Below are 16,913 nucleotides of genomic sequence, written 5' to 3'. Positions count from 1 at the left end.
AAATAAAAATAAAAGTATAAGCCAAAAAAGGGACGGGGGGGGGGGGATACACAAAGTATCTCACCATTTATATTCAACTTTTACCCCCTGGATATTTTCAGGTCGGTCTCCTCCCATCCAGCTGACCACTGCTCAAAGTGTGACCTTCAGAGCCTCTCACCAGGACGACCACCACATAGCCTTCTAACAGGTCTCCCTGCTTCCAACCTTCCTCACGCCAATCTGTCCTTCACATAGCCACCAGAGGATCTGTCTAAAATATAAACCCTTCACTGGCTCTGCACCACCCACACAATCAAGTTAAGACCCTTTATGGGGATGCCTGGGTGGCTCAGTCGTTAAATGTCTGCCTTCGGCTCAGGTCATGATCCCAGGGTCTGAGGATCGAGCCCCGCATAGGGCTCCCTGCTCAGTGGGAGGCCTGCTTCTCCCTCTCCCAATCCCCCTGTTTGTGTTCCCTCTCTCGCTGTGTCTCTGTCAAATAAATAAAAAAAAAAAAAAAAAAAAAAAAAAAAAAAAAGATCCTTTATGATCTGGCCCCTTACAGACCTCTCCAGCCTCAACACTTGCCACTCCTCACTAATACTTTACATATACCCAACTTCTTAATTGCGTTTTGGCACTCTGTCCCTAACTGGCATCAAACAGTACCAAGAAACACTAAGCCTCTTCTCCCACCTTCGGTTCTCTCTCGGAATACTAGGAATCTATAGGCCAGTGCTGCAAGACTGGTAAATTACATACCACTCTCTCCCAAAGTCATTTTTAATAAGAATACATTTCAAACAACAAAATCCAACAGGTGGCTTAAAACATTGCAAGATGGTTTGGTATGTCATGTGATTGAACTAAAAAAACAAAAACACAAAAAAACCACCAAACCCAGCTCAGACTTTTAATTCAAACATTCAAACATAACTCAAACTCTAACCAAGAAATATGGTTCTTGTTAACTGAACCATGTGATTAATATTTGTACTTATACTGTGAGGGTAATTGTTTCTTTATGTCTTAGAATTAGCTGTGTCTGTATCATTCGAACAGCTGAAATACTATAATGAATACATTTGTGCATAATTACATTCCATGTGTTAATGAGCCCGATTCCCTTTCCACAACCACACTTCTAAAGTTGCTTTCTATTTCAGAAAGGTTGTGGAAGAAAACAAACTGAATGTGATGGAAAGAAACCAGTTGGTTTGCTGAAAAGTTTGGACTTATGTGACCCTATAAATGAATCTGGAATTTTGGTGAAAGGCAGTGCGTGCTACCCAGAGACCTCCCTCACACGCTACACAGGGAGGGCAAGGGCAGAGTGCTGAGTTAGGCAATCTGGACTCTAGGGTTCTCATCCTGGCTCTACTCTCTCGTTCCGTTCTGCTTCAAATCCTCTCCATCAAGAAGTGGGCTATAAATTCCATTAAAAAAGAATTAACATAAAGTATTATGATTTTATAGACAAATCACTAATCCTTTCTGAGACTTAAATTCCTCATCTGCAAAACGGGCATAACAGTCTCAAACTATGGCTCATGGAAAAGACTACACTAGGCATCGCACGAAATACTCATGTAACACTTTGTAAAACTGTAAAACATTACAGGTGTGTAAGATCTTATTAATACTGTAATCAGATACCTTTTTAATATTAACCAACAGTCCTAGAAACTGGAAGCATGTTATAATAATCCTTAGTTTCTCGAATGCAGACTTGAAGCTATAGATTACCTTTATTTGTAAGATCCTAAAAATTTACACCGGAAAAAACATTTAGAACATCCTCCTCCATATGAACCACATATGCTGTCTGTGAATCACTTTCATCTCTAAATTAGTAGGATCCAAATTAGTAGGGCTTTCCTACAGTGAAATCTGTTTAAGCAAACATCTGCTGGTTCCCTGAAAAGTTATTTTTTTCCACAGGTGGCCTTTGAATTTGTGGCCCAAAATCCATGCAAAGGAAATGTAGCCTTGGAGACTGAAGCCCTTCAAAGAGAGGTAATGTCCTTGAGAGCTTGGGTTTCCTCTCAGCTGGGGAGAAAGCGTGCTAAAAAGGAACTCGGTTCTGGGCCAGGAAGTGCTCGGATTTGATGAGAGTGACAATGACTGCTTCATCACTGTCAGGGCAATACTGATTGAAAGGATACATTTTTCCTGTTATTAATATTCTTAATCAAAGCATAAAAGGAAGCATATGTTTTAGTTGAATCAAGGCCCATTTTCTGTTTTTTCAATTACTCATTTTTCTGGGCAGTGAAATAGCAGAGGTACAAAACACAATCCCAAAGCCATGAATTCTGCCCTTAGCTTTTAGCCAAGATTGTCCAAATGACCTTGGGCAAATTGCTAAGAGTTGATAGTTGCTTTAGCGTCTGTATCTGTGACAGAGTCAACAATCCCTCCTCAGGCCTGATGAATACTCAGCAAATATTAGACGAGTCATCAAATGATTGAATTGATTCTGGTGCTTCTGTTAGTCTAACCAGCATGAACACACTTTTTTCCCCCCAAATGACAGGCCAGTCATTTCCTGGCTTTGATCTGAAATTGTATTAAGCTACCCAAAAAAAGTGGGCTAAGAAGTTAAGATGGGGCGCCTGGGTGGCACAGCGGTTAAGCGTCTGCCTTCAGCTCAGGGCATGATCCCGGCGTTATGTTACGAGATCGAGCCCCATATCAGGCTCCTCCGCTATGAGCCTGCTTCTTCCTCTCCCACTCCCCCTGCTTGTGTTCCCTCTCTCGCTGGCTGTCTGTCGAATAAATAAATAAAATCTTTAAAAAAAAAAAAAAAAGAAGTTAAGAGTGCCTTATTAATTTTTATAACATCACAGGGAAATGGCTTTGTGGACACCTCTAACGAAAAAGGAAAATAAAAACGGAAAAGATTATGCAAAATCACAAAAGTAATGAAGGTGTCCCAATTCTGGGGACCTTTCCTTATGCTGCCATGGGAGGGAGGAAGCACCCCTGACTGACCCTGTAGTTGGTCTTTTTTTTTTTTTAATATAATTTTTATTTTTTTTGTAGTTGGTCTTATGAAAACAGAGAGGACAAAACACAAGAGTGGTGGTCTCCTTCACCACCACTCCCAATCCGCAGTGACTTCTTCTCCATGAATGGCTCACCAGCAGCTCCACTGGGCTCAAGATACCAAAGGGCCTGCCGCACCCAGTCATTAGCACAGCAAGCACGCCCATCAGGGCCTCATGGATGAAGGGCATTCTCTAGGCAGTAGTGTGGTTCCCACACACAAGGTGGCTGGTCCTCAGAAGATGACTTTGGGACCTTTTTGACCTAAAGGTATAGTTTGGCCCAAACTGGAGACCATAAATTCATTTTCCCTGGTTAATGAAAAGTCCAGTGGCTATAATTAACCACATGTGTGTAATGAGATTACACAGACAATTCATCATAGTTCTCACAAGATTAAACAGAATCTGGGACAGTGATAATGGTTTCCCCAGCCCACAAGTCCTAAACATCTCCCTCCTGGAGAAAGTCTCTCTGAAGCCTAGAAAACCCAAAGAAACAAAAGACTGGAGTGATTCCCGTGACACACATTATTGCCAAGGAGGAAGGCACTTCCCTTCTTCGAGCCTACCTTGGCCTGGACAGCATACGAAGCCAGGAGCACAGAAGCCTCGGGAGGGCAGTAGATCTTTTCATCTAAAATCTGCTTCTTTACCTAAAAGGGGCAACAAGGGAGACATGACACTGTGTGCATGGAAGTGAGTTGTGCATGCTGGTCACAGCAGATGGCTGCAGGGTGTTCTAATAAGGGCTGCCAAACCAGCCTGGTAATGATTTTCTGACAAAGGGTACAATTTTTTTATTGCTGCAGACAGGTTGCGAGTTCAGTCACTGGCAAGTTATTGCTAAGATGACTACGCATAAAAAAAAAAACAAAAACCCTTATCTCTTCTGTTTCTGATCAAATGCTGAAGAGGAAAAACACTTTTCATGGTTAAAACAGAGACTGATATCCGGACTGTGACAGAGGGGAGCTGTGAATTCCAGAAGTGTGAGGAGCAGCTCTGGTGGCGATTGCGGCCTCGGCCCCCGCTGAGCACACACAGCACTAGAGGAAATGGAGTCTACTTTAAAGTCTTAACACAAGACAAAAGTCAGCAAGGCCACTGAGTTATGACTGCAGGAAAAAAACTCATCACATTCAAAATGCCTGCTCTAAGGAAAAAGGAAGCCATAAAGTTTGATCGATTAAACTTTTAAGTACATGTGAGGTCCAGGAAATATAATTCTTAAGCCATAATGTTGAATTAACATATCTCATTGCATTTAACTCCTTAGAATGGTGCAGCGTGTGATGTTCCAGATACAGAGGCAAGAGAGCCTCACCAAGTGGGGGCACACTGAAATGAACACAACAGGAAGGCCAACTTTCTTTTCACAGACGTCAACAGTCACCAGATTCATAAAAGTAGTAAATCTTGCCTTGCTCAGCCACAAAAACACTCCAAGGTTTCAGGATGAGGGAAAATTTAGCCAAAGTCACATGAGGGATGGGCACTGCTTCTAAGCGCTAACAAGAAAGCTATCTCTGTAACGCTAGCACATTCTGGGGCCTGGGAGATCATTATATGGTTTTACTCAAAGCAGTGCAACTTTCTAATCCCTTAGTTTCTTTTCAAAGGGGGAAAAAATCCACACTACAGAAAAGCTGCAAGGGTTTCCCTTTGAAGGAAAATGTTAGGGATGGGGATGTAGGCATATATACACATATATACACACATACACGTAAACTTACATATATATGTGTATATATATGTAAATATATACACACTCAACACTTTCTTTGTAAAATAAATTATTTGGGGGTTTTATTACATTTAACTTAATATTCATTGTACATAACAATCTGAGGTTCAAACTAATTATACGAGGACTATGTGACAACGTCCATACACCTACTTCTGGGAAGTCAGGTGACTAACGCCCCTGTGCAACCTTCTGCGTCACTGACAGGAGGCACCTCTGGGCACACAAGCGGCTCCAGCGCCAAACACTGCAACTAACCATGAAACCGGGGCAGCGCTCTGCTCAAGCAGTGAGAACGCCAGCAAAACTGACAGGGTTTTCATCCTCACACTAACCCCCACTCACTGTGCCCAAGTAGCAGTCTTTGGGCCCACAGTTACAGAGCTCCTCATTTCTTCAGTTCGGTTGAGCAGTTACTTCTGGAATGCCTCCTGCGCACTCGGTGAGCCTTGCCCATAAGGGGCTTACGCTCTAATGAAGGAGTGGGAGACGAATAAGACATTTATAGACAACGGACAGCATGAAGCATGATGTTTGAAGATCCACACGTGCAGGATTAGCCGCGTGGAGTTAAACTCCAACTCACTGGAGTTCTGACGTCCCGTCTTAATGACAGCAGACTTCAAACTCGTGGAAGAACTCCCCTAAGACTCTCTCTTCGGACTTCCTTTGTAACTACTAGGGACTTTCCCCTCAGTGACAAGAAAACAGGATCCATCTTCAAAAAGGCTTCAAGTCAGGCACCTCTTCTTACACAGCCACAGTTTTGTCATCTCATCTGACACCAATTCACATCACTCAACTATAGTTCTATTCTGAAGATTTTCTCTTCCCCCATTACAGAACCAAAGGGACTGACTTCCCAGAGGCAGAACATTTTCACAATGCTAAGGCATCTGCGGTCAACCCCGAGGGGGTCATCCAGGCTGCCTTGGCAACCAGGCCTGGGTGACTTCTCTCAGAGTAAGCAGGGCTAGCACGGACTGGTGTACCTGCAAGAAGAATAAATGCTGCGTGATCTCCTGAACCAGCTCCTCCTCGGCATTCTCAGGATAAAATTTGGCCAGGAAGTGAAAGGTGACTGGCTCTTCCTTCGAAACATCGTGATCCAGCACCTGCACAATTACAGAGCAAAAGCAGCAGCTATGTTGGCACCTGTTCCTCCCCTGCTACCATCAAAGAACCTTCTGCAGGGAGCGTATAAATATTTTTCCCTCTCTAAATTCATCACACTGCCCAAAGGTTATGATCTTACAGTCTGAAGCATTCACAAAGCCATCTATAACAAGAGGTAATGTTCACCTCACATGGCGTTTCTGAACCAAATTAATCAATATCCCCAAGGGGTGAGTGGAGCTAAGATTATTAAGGCACAGATGTTCTCAAGGCTACAGAGATAGTTAAAAACTAGAAATTTATAGCTCAGAGGTCTTGGGCACTATCCCTTACGGTAGGCTGAATGTTTTTTAATTTTCTGAACTTGTGGAATCTTCCTTTATTCTTTTTTTCTTGCTGTCAACCCCCAATGTTTAGGTCCATAGTGGGAGGGAGCTTAGAGATGATGAACCTTATCTTTGTGAAATCCTCTAAACATTAACTGAACGACATAAGGGAAATGTGCCCACGGTGGCAGCCCTTTGTTTCAAGGAACCTCTAGAGAAGCCCTACAAAGTACCTGAGCACTGTCAGCAAACCACGCTGCCTTTAATCTTCTGACAATTTCATCCACCCACTGAAAAGCTTGAACCATCTGCTCTCCAGAATGAATTTCATTTCAGGACATAAACATGCCATGTGACAGGCTACAAGGCTCCATTAACGTGTGTCATGATTTATTTCCTTTGAGCAGCAAGGTTCCACGGTTCCTGATGCCCCCAACCTAATATCCCTTTGGCCAACACTCAGGTATGATTTAAAATTTACTTTGTGGAGAATCACAAAAAGATACAGAAAGTTTTTCTGTCTTAGATAGATAATTCTTCATGCTCCTACCCAAATTCCAGGTGGCAATGTCCAGGAGACCCAAAATAAACCAGCTCTAGGACACTCTCACTGACATTGGCACATGGTGGCACTCTGATGCTCACGATCGCTTGGAATTATCGTATGAAATTTATAACCAGTGGAGACTCCAACATGAAGATTCAGATTACTGTGCACATATGGAAACACAACTTGAACACTTGAGCTTAGAGTCAAACTTGTAAAAAAAACAGGAGGCGTTCATTGTCTATCATGCCATGCAGCAGATGACCAAATCAATCAGAGGGTATTGACTTACTTTGAGATCTAGGGGTCTTTCAGGGGTTACTAATAAAAACAAATGGCCCTGTTCCCAAACGTCTTCATGGTTAGGTAGGCAGGTAAGTAGGTAAGTGTGCCTTCGTGAGCACACGTGAATCCACGCAGACGGCAGTTCCCTTAGGCAATATCCATTTCTAAGCCACCTTAGAACTGCTGGGCGCCCCAACTTCTCTTCCAAGCCTCAGAAGCCCCAGAGAATCATAAAGAAAAAATGGACATTCTTTCTTCACCACAGGAACCGGGGCCCTCTCTATTCCTTAGATCATGTTAATGACTAAATTGAATTGGAAAACAGTGTTTCTCAAAAAGACTTAAAAACATTCCCTAAAGGACATGAGTCCCAAGCAAATCTTTCAAAGACATAAACTATTATAAAAAAAGAAAACAGGATAATAATATAATAGTAATTTTTATTCATAAAGCCTGACTAGTGGTTCAATAAATGGAAGAGCATAAAGCCGGAAGCAATCAGCCTGGGACGATGAGTAAAAGAAGCCAAGAGGGCAACAATCTCATCCTTGTTGGTTCCACTGGCCTAGGAGAGCATGTGAGGAGCAGAAAGCCTGCGACGTCTCCAGGACCTGTTTTCTACGTGACTTACTTCAGGACTTGCCCCCTTCTCTACTGGGTGTCCCTAGTGCCCCATGACGAGCAAAGACGCTAGGCACGTGCTCAGGGAAAAACCAGAGCACACACCAGCCTCACTGGTCTCATCAAGTTCCAGCCCAACCTTCTTGTCCATTTTGAGCCAGGCCACGGTGTCCTTGATCGTGTACTGCAGTCCAAAGAACCACGTTTCACGAAGCCCCAGGGTCCGGCACACCAAGTCAAAGAGGTCCTTCCCTTTCCACTTCATCTGCAATATAACAGACCAACAGGGAGGGCATCGTGAGCAAAAGTTATAATGCACTTGAACAAAACCTTTCTCTCTGCACTCCCTGCTCTCGGGTTCCAAAATGTGGGGATGACACCAAGACGGCTGATGAGCACAGAATTCCTAAATAATTTTAAAGCTTCCTACACAAACCATGAGTGGGAAAATACCAATTAGAGCTTAATGGCTTAATCACTGCAAAGCATACACAATACCTCCCTTGGACAGTTCCTTACACATCTTAATATCCCCAAAGCTGCTAATTTAGGAAAGCTGGTAAATAAGCATCCTCATTTAGGAGAGTCTAGCCTCTTGAGCTAACCCAGGGAGATGGCTAGCTTCTACGACATTAATTTCTGTGAGACTTTGTCGCTGATTTTTTTTTTTAATCATGACATTGTCCTTTGATAAAAAGCTACTGGGTTGTTTTGTTTTGTTTTGTTTTGTTTTAAAGACTAGTTCTACAGTAAGTTTTTTTAAAAAGCAACAGAGGGGAGGAAGTTGTAACTGAAGTCATAAATCACACACAAAAAGAACCATTAGCAACCAGTCAGCCCGACCACACGTCTCTCCTATCCTGATGCATAACTGAGGCCAAAGGAGAGGTGACTCCGCCACAGTCACACGGAGCAATTTCAAACTCTTGGTATCCAAACCCAGGGGATGAACAGACACCAATATACTGCAGCACGCTTATCCTACAGCTTCTCTTTCAAAAGGACCTAAAGCAACTGCTGCTAAACCCTTTTCTCAGCTTTTCAAGCTGAGAAAATGGAAAACCAAGTTCAACATCTTAATAAAGAGAAGAAAATGCCCAGCCTCTTAGTAAATGTTGCCACCTTGTGGCTTCCAAGCTAAATCACCCAGGATGTTCCCACATTAGCCCCCTAGCTGGGCTCACCCCAGCCCCATCACCCGTCCCCCATCTGGTAGACATTCAGATATATACTGGGTACAGTTGTAAGCACACAAGACACATCCCAGAGACGGAGGTCACAGTAAGAATAATTTGGGGATTCAAATGCAAAGTCGCCAGACACTGGAAGGGCAAGACCACTCGATTGCAGAAGCATCTGTCCTCCTGTCCTCATTAGAAATCTTCTCCCAATGTCCTGGCACACCGAAGATGCATAATGAAAAGGAATGGGAGAAAATTTAGGGTTTAGAGACAGGTTATAAAAGCAAGAAGCAAAAAAAATGAGTTAGACCTCTGATATCTGATTGGCTTTTGCTAAAACCTGATTGTACAGAGAATTTTTCAAGTAGGCCTTCTATTTTTAATATATATGAATGAACAGTGTGTTCTCTACAAGGCACTCAACAGGAAAGCCCGTCCCTTCTCTGTGTTTACAGTCAAAGAGCAAAGTAGCAAGCTAGATGGAAGGGCACCAAAACCGCAGCAGACAAGTGGCTGAGATATGAATTGGCTTTTGTCCTTCACTGGGGCCATTTCTCCTGTCTGCCCTTCCAGCTCCGCCCAATCACCTCTCTGTGACTTTAGTGAGGCCCCTGGAACACTACAAAGGTTGAGGTCTTTAGAAATGATTTTGAGTAGAATAAAATAAAAATGACAAGTTTTACTTAGAAAAAAAAAAAGGGTGATCTCCCTCCCCTTCTGCAAGGCTTATCTAAATGTTGCCACGCCCATTTTTCCAGACTGATAATAGCACAAAGTGTTTTTTAATTCGAGGCAGGTTTTAACTCCTACAGGCAGACTTCACTGAAAGAAATATTACTTTGAAAACTAGAAGCTTCGGGATGCTGATTATCCTCTTGTCTCTATTTTAAGCCAGTACATAGTATATAAATTATAAATGACTACATTTCCACGAGATAATGTAACGCTAAAGAACAGACATTAACTTGCAGAAGTTGAACACCCAAGGGCCAGAAAGATCGCGGCATCGATTCCCAGGTGGCCATAACTCATGGCCGCAGCGGGGCCGGGCTCAGCCACAGAGGGGCCATCCGCAAGGGGGACGTGCGGTGTACCTCAACCAAAGCTGCGAAAGAGGATGATGAGTGAATTTCTTGACTTTGGCGGGGTTTAAATTCACAGGCATACTATCAGAGTAATGCAGTTTTCCTTTATTCCTTTCTACTTCTTTGTTTTTAAAATGCAAAACAATCCCTGCCCAATGCGAATAGGCAATGTCTTTGTTCCCAAGAAGCTTGCAATAAAGTGGGGGGGGGAGCCTCACACCAATGCAGAACGCCTTACTCAGATTCTTTTTTTTTTTTTTTTTAAAGATTCCATTTCTTTATTCGACAGAGATAGAGACAGCCAGCGAGAGAGGGAACACAAGCAGGGGGAGTGGGAGAGGAAGAAGCAGGCTCATAGTGGAGGAGCCTGACGTGGGGCTCGATCCCATAAAGCCAGGATCACGCCCTGAGCCGAAGGCAGACGCTTAACCGCTGTGCCACCCAGGCGCCCCCTTACTCAGATTCTTAACTTTGACTCTAATGCTCATAGAATGTCAGTCAGACATGAGCCAGAGTAATTACCTACTGTAGACACTTCCCTTTAAGTATAAATAAGGAAACTGAGTCACAGATTCTTTGGCAGCTTTCTGAATCAGACACTGGTCCTTTTTCCTGGTGATCTAAGGTAGACAACCCCGTCAGTTCCTCAATGGCCTCTTTTCCTGCTCTGAGGGCTTCCATTTGTCTTGCACTAGCGTTCCCCAACCACCTTTTCCAGTAAGAAACTGATGTCGTAATACTCTTCTCCTGCCCTGAAACCAAACCTATTCTTGGAAGACCCAGATATTGTTCCTTTACAGCTCAATGTGTATTAAAGCCTCTGCTACCTCTCATTCTTTCAATAAGCACTACAGAGAACATCCTATGTGCCCAGCAATGTCAGACACGGAGAATGCAAAATGGTGGACTCATGGTCCCTATGGGAGGCACAAGCAAGGACCTAAGTCAGAAAAGGCTTTAAAGAACAAGTGAGAGTTAGATGGAGGGAAAGAAAGAATTCCAAAAAAGAAAATCATGATATCTACAGTGAAATGCAAGTCATCTGGTAGAGCTGAGACAGCCTGAACTCAAGATGGGGCATGGTGGGAATGGGGCGCCATGTGGGGCCAGATGGCTCGCCATGGAGTCCTTGAAGACTCTTGGGAAGAGGAGTGATGGGATCGGATCAGTATTCTGGAATGTGCTTCCATCAAGAGGGCAGAGAACGGGCTGGAGGAAAGGAGCCTAGAATCAAGAAAAGCAGAAAGGAGGCCAACTCCTGCCTTGATGAAGGCAGTGGGAGAGAGAGAAGACAGGCTGAGAATTGGAAAAGAGGCAGTCGCAGAGCTGACTCAGTGCCGGTGGGGACACCTGCATTTCCGGCTTGAGCACCAGGTGGTTATACTAGAGGAGAGATGGCAGACAGGAGGAACAGCACGTTTCAGGGGAATAGATGAGCAACTAAGTGTTAGGATAAGTTAAGGTGCTGGAGGAAACCAGGTATAGATGTCCTAAATACAATTGATTTAAACTCCTATTAGCTCTATTTATAAAAGAAGATGCTCCATCATTAAGTAATTAAGAAGTTTTTCTTTTGGGTTCAATTTAACCTCCAACATGCTGTGTACCTACATGAGGTTCTGCTTCTCAACATGCCCTTCCCCAGTGTATGAGGCTTGCTTAGTCCTCCTAATTTGGGCTTCTACTTCTTTACAAACAAGAACCACTGGTCACAGTTGCTCCAGGTGGCTCCCGTGACATTCTGTGAAGGGAGGTCTTGGGTTGTGAAGGGGCTTCTCTGGTGCCAGCTGACTCACCAGAATGTGACCATGCCCACCTTTACAGTTTTATCAGTGATCCATTGCATTGTGCTGATGCTGTGACATGATCCTAATGTCTGAATGTCTCCCAAGATTGTAGGCGCCTCAGAGCAAGAGTGACATCAGTCATCTCTGTTGCCCACAGTGCCCAGCTGACTCTGTACATACAAGACACAGAAAACAATGGCCATCCAACAGAAGACTTGCCTACTTCAAAAGCCCAAGGCTCAAAAACTTAAAATCAGCCCCCATTAGGGGCGCCTGGGTGACTTAGTCAAGTTAGGCATCCAACTCTTGATTTCAGCTCAGGTCTTGATCTCAGGGTCATGAGATTGAATCCCACACCAGGCTCCACACGGGGCATGGACCTGCTTAGGATTCTCTCTCTCCCTCTCCCTTTGCCTCTCCCCCCGTTCCTCCTCTTCCAGCTCGCACATGCTCTCGCTCGCTCTCAAAAAAATAATCTAGGACACCTGGGTGGAGCGGACGGTTAAGCGTCACCTTTGGCTCAGGTCATGATCCCAGGGTCCTGGGATCAAGCCCACATCCAGCTTCCTGCTCAGTTGGGGGACTTGCCTCTCCCTCTCCCTCTGCTGTCCCCCCTGCTTATGCTGTCAAATAAATAAATAAAATCTTAAAAAAAAGATTAAAAAAAATTCTTCAACAAATACTTGGTGAACACACGTTGTGTCTAAGCACCACCCAAGGTGCAAGAGATATACAGAGAAAAAAAGACAGTCTCTGCTCTTAAAATATAGGACTAGGGCATGAGTCAATGAGGAACAGATAATCACTTCCCTCACCCTACACACAATAATCAACTCCAGGTGTGGTTTCCAGGGCTACAACACTTGTAAGTGCCACACAGGGACCCTCAGAGGCTGTAGCGACCCCCAGGAGGGGACCCTCTATCCTGGAGGGGTGGGAAATGGTATCTAAATCAACTCTCATGGTAGGAGAGAGCAGCTAAGTGAAGACTGGGCTTGGGGAAGGAGCAAGCAGGGTAGTGTGTTCCAGGCACAGGGAATAGCATATGCGAAGGTCTAGAGGCAAAAAAAGCTTAGATAGGGGAGCCTGGCTGGCTCAGTCAGTGAAGCATGCGTGATCTCCGGGTTGTGAGTTTGAGCCCCATATTGGCTGTAGAGATCACTTAAATAAACTTAAAACAAAACCAAAAATAACTTAGATGGTCCTTGTAAGAAATGGAAGCATTTATAGTTCAGTTTGACTGGAGAATACTGCTGTCCTTCCAAAAGGACCAAAACTACCACCTAAAACCAATTCTTTGTCAACAAACTCCATGTCTCATTTTAACCACAGAAAGTGGTTATCCACCAAAAAGTTATTCAGGTGACTAATTTCACCTTTTTTCCCAAACACGGAATATAACCACATCTATTCTAGCTATACGGGACAGAGTCAAATCAACCAAAGATGGCTGCCTCTGTACACTAGGGTTTAATTCTTTCCAGGATCCAGTCTAAGAGGCATAGATGGGTGATAGTTACCTAACATCAGTATGAATCTCAGTGCTGTCACTGAGTGACCTTGGGCAAGTTATTGAACTTCCTTGTGCTTTGCAACGGGGATGATAAACAGACCCTGTCTTAGCCGACTGATCTAAGGATTAAGTGCATTAATATATTTTAAAAGCCTAAATACTTTAGTAAATATAGTGCCCAGCCCATGGTAAATACTCAATAAAGGGTGGTTATTATTCATCCTAACCCCTCCTCCTCTCCTTACATTCTCAAGTGGTGCCGTGTAAAGCCTCCCAGTCCTGTTTCACTCCATGGATGATGGATGACAGATCAGAAAGGGCACCATCAATTCTCATCGAGTTAACCATGCTATCACTCATTTGACAAACATTTATCGAGCACCCACTACGTCCTAGTCATTGTGCTCGGCGCAAGAGATAAATGATGCATTCAGGACAAGACACTGTCCCCATTCATGTCTGACAGAGAAGACAGGTAGGTAAATGGATAACAAAAACGAACCCTGGTAAATGCTAACAGAACAGAGTGCTGTGGGAACACAGATCAGGCCTGGGGGGCTGGGGTCAGGGGCTTCATGGAGGAGACACTGTCTGAGCTGGGTTTTGGGAGCCAGGCAGTAGTTGGTACCCTGGTGAAGGGGCTAAAGAAAGGGAGGTCACGCCAGCCAGAGGGAACAGCATGTCTTCCGCTTGGGTCCAAGCTGTTGCAAAGTGAAGGAATGTTCTCTGCACCTTTCTAGTATCTGACAAGTAGCATAATTACCCTATCTGCGGTACTGAATGTTCAATGCAGTACGGAATAAGCAGCTTCAGCCTGATGCATGTGACACTTCGGACTCTCCACAAGCTGCCTGAGAACCACATTGCTCAGTCCCAGGTTCCGAGTGGTCCTGCATCCTGTAACAACACCGGCCAGATCTCTTAAGGAGCCACAGCCAGGGGGATGAGTCTCATGTTCATTTCTTTATTAAAACATTTCCTTTTCTGATACCTGTGAGCACATAAGCCTTTCGGGCTTTGCACTTACACTACTTTAAAGCCTTTTTGTGAGGGTTTGTCATTTTTCCTGAACAGAGTGCCTAAAAATAGAACAGTTCCCAGTTCTGCTTAAGTGTTCACTGAGGCCCACATCTCTCCACCTGGCCACAGTGTTCAAACTGCTCCACGCACATCAGCACAGCTCCGCGCCTCGTCTCAGCCTACTGAAGAGGAGGAATGGTCGCAGGGAGATGATCATTTTGCAGACACGAAAAGAGAGGTGGTGGAGTGAGAAAGGTGATCTGCAGGGAGAAGAAAAGCAGGAAGGAGCGCAAATCTGGACTCCATGGTGTGTACGCTCCTGTTCTGCAGGCCTCGTCCTCGAGGTGCCCTTCAAGCAGGAGGGGGCTAATGGTAGTGAGCCTGGAAGTACAATGCTTCTCGCTTTGTGGCTCTGCTCTCCCATTACTTTAACAGGCTGCAGTGCTATTTCATAGATATATACTTGTGCCTGTATCAAAGATAGATGGGTATAAACTTTATAAACAGGACTAAGTGCTGTCAACTTGTTATTTTTCGTAAGGGCTGGATTTATGAGCTTTACCCAAAGTGAAGTGCTTGTAATTTATCAACCTAGAATGTTTTAAGTAAATAGCACTAAGCACTCACCCTCCGCAGCAGGAACAGAGCACTTTTCTGTTGTAGGAAGCAACTGGCACCGATAAACTACAGCGCTGATTGGGGTCTATTAACCAGAGAAACGTTATGAGTAACATCTGCAACAGTCACCTTACAGTCGGCCAGGTTTAGACTCACTCACAGCCCTAAACCTACCATTTGTTTTTTTTACTTTCGAGCCTTCACATTGCATTTCTCCCACTGCTTTCTTTGGGCCATGCAGCCACCAACAATCAATCCCTCTCCTCCTTACGGATACAACCAGGGAGGGTCAGTAGGAAACCAACCACATAATGGGAAAAGGCCAAAGCTAGAACGACACGATTAAATGACAACTTTCTTGAAGAAAAGAGAATCAAATTTGGCCACCATATGTGAAATGCCCAAGAATTAGACCACAGAGAAACTTCGACTTTACAGAGGAAACTCAAATCTGGAAAAAGCTACCAGAGAAACAACATTCCATTTCCTAAAGGTCTGGGGGACTACATTTTTCAGCCACACAAGGAATACTATTCGATTAGCTGTCTACTCCACAGAAGATGAAAGAGAACAGACAATAAGCATTCGCTTGTTAAGGCTTAGCTCACAAGCTGCCCTAGCATTTGCCATAAAAATTGTCAAGAGGTTAGTCCCCTTACAGATACAGCAACGAAGGAACTGTGTCTCTCTGGGCTCAGGATATGTGCCACGAGTCTACCACTATGTGAGAAACAGAAAACCAAGGATGACTGATTTCCCTTCTCGATATTTATCTCTGACTGCTGCAGCAGTCATGGCTGGCCTACAAGAACCAGTTTATAAAAGTCTAGAAAATTTAAGATGTTAACCTAAATACAACTTTTATTTAACCATTTTGAAAAAAAAAAAAGTTAGATGCCAAATACTTCCATTTACAAAATAAACACAATGGAAAAAGTTACAAAAAGGATTTTGCTGTGCAGTAAGCAAGCTCCATTAACATCTATTCTGGTTAATCAAAGAGGGTAAAAAACTATAGTAACGCTGGGGCAAAACCAACACGCACCAATTCAGGGTGTGGTAGCACCACACCACAGAAGCGGGTTCTTGTGTTTCATGAGCTGAAACTGCAGAACTATCGAGCTGTGTGCCCCAAGCCTAATCAGCCATTATTTCCCAACACGAGGGAAAAGGGGATCCTCCAAAAAAGAGATTAATTTCTCTGCTCTATTAATCACAACCCCTACATCCCTCATCTAAATCTGGGCAAAAACCTTCTCTTTGCAAAAAAAAACCCCACCTCCAATCGCTTGCCTGTCAGTTTCTGCCAGTACCAGTCAGTAAATTTCCTCTCTCAGTCCTCCAATCACCTGTTGTTTGCCAATTCTATTTAAATTAATGGTTTCAAGGCCCTCCACCAATTACTTCCTCCCTCCAACCAATTACCCTGCTAGTTACAACACAGCCTGTGCCCTCCCAAGTCAGCAAACCTACGTGCTTCCATTTATCCAGAACCAGATCTTTCTAAGGTCCGTTTCTTTAACTCACTACTGTCCCCTTCCCCTGTCCAATACCAGGTAAGTGAGTCAGCACATACTTTACATACACAGGAAAAGGAGGTGTTTGTCTTTCCCCAAGATTTCTGTCTTTCCTCCAGTCTTGCAGATCACAAACTCCTTGAAGGCAAGGATTACTATGATGCAGCGCGCGCGCGCGCACACACACACACACACACACACACACACACACACTTCAAGTCTCCCAGAACCCCAGCAGGTGCTGCGTAACCTGTGGCCACTCCCTAAGTGCTTCTGGCTGCCTGACGAAATGGATGGTAATGATGATGATGACCAGAGGAGGCTTCTGAGTAGAACAGTCTTCTAAGTAAGTAATGACTGCAATGAAGAAGCAAGAATATATGACACTCCGCATTAAAATTCTAATTGCATAATTGGGTCTTAAGGTATGTATTTTCCCCCTTTGGTGGCACACACTGATTTCTTCTAAAAATTCCTTGGCAAGGAAATTCAAATCTCGGAGAACCAACCAGGAAAAATTT

At 44.1% G+C, this 16,913-nt stretch overlaps 1 protein-coding gene across 7 annotated transcripts in view; it reads right to left on the bottom strand.

Annotated features, from left to right (window-relative positions):
* NF2 (neurofibromin 2) overlaps positions 1-16,913 on the bottom strand; it is a 76,297-nt gene that overhangs the window by 41,890 nt on the left and 17,494 nt on the right. For all 7 annotated transcript variants that reach the window (XM_040619715.1, XM_040619716.1, XM_040619712.1 and 4 more), the window contains exons 2-4: positions 7,811-7,936; positions 5,769-5,891; positions 3,602-3,685 (exon numbers count right to left, since the gene is read on the bottom strand). In XM_040619715.1, the coding sequence (XP_040475649.1) occupies positions 3,602-3,685; positions 5,769-5,891; positions 7,811-7,936 (333 nt within the window). The remainder of the gene's footprint in view (positions 1-3,601; positions 3,686-5,768; positions 5,892-7,810; positions 7,937-16,913) is intronic.

The sequence above is a fragment of the Ursus maritimus genome, unplaced genomic scaffold (genome assembly GCF_017311325.1).
Source record: "Ursus maritimus isolate PB19 unplaced genomic scaffold, ASM1731132v1 scaffold_33, whole genome shotgun sequence".
In the NCBI taxonomy this organism is placed as follows: domain Eukaryota; kingdom Metazoa; phylum Chordata; class Mammalia; order Carnivora; family Ursidae; genus Ursus; species Ursus maritimus.
The sequence above is the reverse complement of the archived record's forward strand: the minus strand, read 5'-3'. Positions and strand labels throughout refer to the sequence as shown.